At 33.1% G+C, this 2,500-nt stretch overlaps 1 protein-coding gene across 1 annotated transcript in view; it reads right to left on the minus strand.

The window, feature by feature from the left end:
- Positions 1 to 2,500, minus strand: part of LOC113825815 (uncharacterized) — a 441,032-nt gene that overhangs the window by 155,636 nt on the left and 282,896 nt on the right. The window contains exon 3 of the mRNA XM_070145167.1: positions 2,348 to 2,471. Within this exon, the coding sequence (XP_070001268.1) occupies positions 2,348 to 2,471 (124 nt within the window). The remainder of the gene's footprint in view (positions 1 to 2,347; positions 2,472 to 2,500) is intronic.

The raw sequence follows: 2,500 nt of genomic DNA on the forward strand, positions 1-2,500 counted from the left end.
TAATGACACTCATGGGGAGAGGGGGTGGGTGCCGTGCTCTCTAACTTCCCGGCGGCTCATTGTCCAAAAGCCAGTTGAAGGGGAGGGTTAATATGCAAATCTGCCATAGCTGACACTCTGACACGCTGTAGATATGACCGTATCGAATAATGACAACCTGACACGTGCGAATTTGATGCATTTGTGACTAATTTCTCCTTCTCCCCTCCCCCCTCCCCCCTTCTCACCTCCCCCCGTCTCCCCTCCACTTTGTAAACCTATTACTTGCCTTTCGTCTTATTGCTTTCAATAAGATTATCGATAGACCTGTCAACTAGCCGTTCACCTTATCCGTCTATCGATATAGCAGCCAATAACCTGTTAATTGATTGGTTTCCATATAGTGGATATGTAGACTACGTGTGGATAGGATGAAGGCAGGTGTGTGATTCAGTGAGGTTTATTTCGTAGTGAAAAACAGGTATGAATTTATTTTTATCATTATTGTATGTTATCATAATTATTATTATTGTTGTTGTTGTAGTTATCACTGCTGTTGTCATAATTCTCATAATTGTTATCACTATTATTATTATTTCTTTCATTATTATTACCATCTTTATCATGGTCATCATCATCATCATTATTATCAATGTAATCATTATCACTTTTATCATTATTATTATTATTATTATTATTATTATTATCATTATTATTATTATTATTATTATTATTATTATTATTATTATTATTATTATCATTATTATTATTATCATTATTATTGTTATCACTCTTATTTTCATCATCGTCAAGAAAAAAATATAGAGGGAGAAACAGAAGAAGGAAGAGGAAAAATGATAACAATAATAAGAAAAAACAACAATAATGACAATGATAGTAAGAAGAAAGACGAGGCAAAAAAATAATAAGAAAAAAATATGATAATAAAAAGGAAGCGGAGGAAGAAGAACACGAAGAAAATATGCATGGCAAGGGATATAAAAACAACGGGCCTTTTCAGCATACGTTACAATGAGTTATAGTATATTGCTTCTACAATGCTTAAAGTTTGTGAGGTGAACGGGGAAAACGAGAGTAAACGAGGCTGTCTTGATGAATAAATCCGGAGCAAGAGAGCAATATCAGAGTATGCAGATGAGACCCGCTGAAAACTCGCGTCTATGAAAGTGGTAAAATCCTATGCCCTGTTAGCAGCGGGTTGTTTACTATACTATCAAGGGGAGACTATGCTAAATTCTCGGGATCACTTGGGATTAGATATTTAAGGGCTGGAAGTACTTATATATTGGGGTTTTAAGGATAGCTGTATATACGGATTATCAGTATAGTTTTATAGCTTTGTGAGTGGTAAATTGTATAGTGCGGAGTCGTGAATCAGAGGGGGTACCGATTTAGCACTAGGGTCGTAGTCCCCAATGTAAACACAGCCCAGAGTGAGTGTTTTGTGTGGGTGTATTGGGCATAGCGTTGTGAACTGCGATGAAATTCGTTATCCTATCATGTTGAGAGGATTATGCACATGTCATCAGCTGTGGCATGACCCTAATGATCATATCATTCATCAACTCGGCTGCAAAACGTTTTATCACAATGACCACGAAAAGAGACAGAAAAATAATGAATTTTTGATGATGATAATGATAATTACAATGGAAATGATTAAAATGGTAATGATATTAATAATGATAGTAATGGTAAGAGCAATGATAATGACGATAATGATAGTGATCATAATAGGAATGATAATAATAAAGATAATAATAATAACAATGATAATAATAAAGGTAATAATAATAACAATGATAATAGTAATACTAATACTAATAATGATGATGATAATGATAAAAATAATAATAATAATAATAAAAATGATAACTATAGTAATAATAATGATAATAATATTATAATGATATTGGTAATAGTAATGATAATTATCCAAAAAATGATGATGGTAATGACAATAATGATTACAATGATAATAAAGATGATACTGATGGTAAAAATGATAATAACAATGATTAGAATAAGAACAGCAATTATAATAATAATTATAATAATAATGTTAATAACAATAGTTATTATAATAATATAATAAAACATGATAACATTATAATATTGATAATGATAATAGTACTACTTCTACTACTGCTGCTGCTGCTACTACTGCTACTACTACTACTAATAATAATACTGCTACTAATACTACTAATTCTACAACTATCACTATCATCACTACCAGTAATAATAATAATAACCCTCACCACATAATACAATAACAACACCTGAAAAAAAGACAACAACAATAATAAACAAACAAAATCACACCAACTCTCCCACAGCAACTTACCTTCGTGGTCCTGTTCTTGCACTTGTCCGAGCTCTCGAAGATGTTCAGATCCTTAGACCCCGGAGGCAGAGGACACTGGTCTATATCCACTCGCCGGAGGTCTATGTCTATGCCGCTCGTCCCTCTGGAAGTGGGGAGAAAAGAGGGGGTGAA

Source organism: Penaeus vannamei, chromosome 33 (assembly GCF_042767895.1).
Source record: "Penaeus vannamei isolate JL-2024 chromosome 33, ASM4276789v1, whole genome shotgun sequence".
In the NCBI taxonomy this organism is placed as follows: Eukaryota; Metazoa; Arthropoda; class Malacostraca; order Decapoda; family Penaeidae; genus Penaeus; species Penaeus vannamei.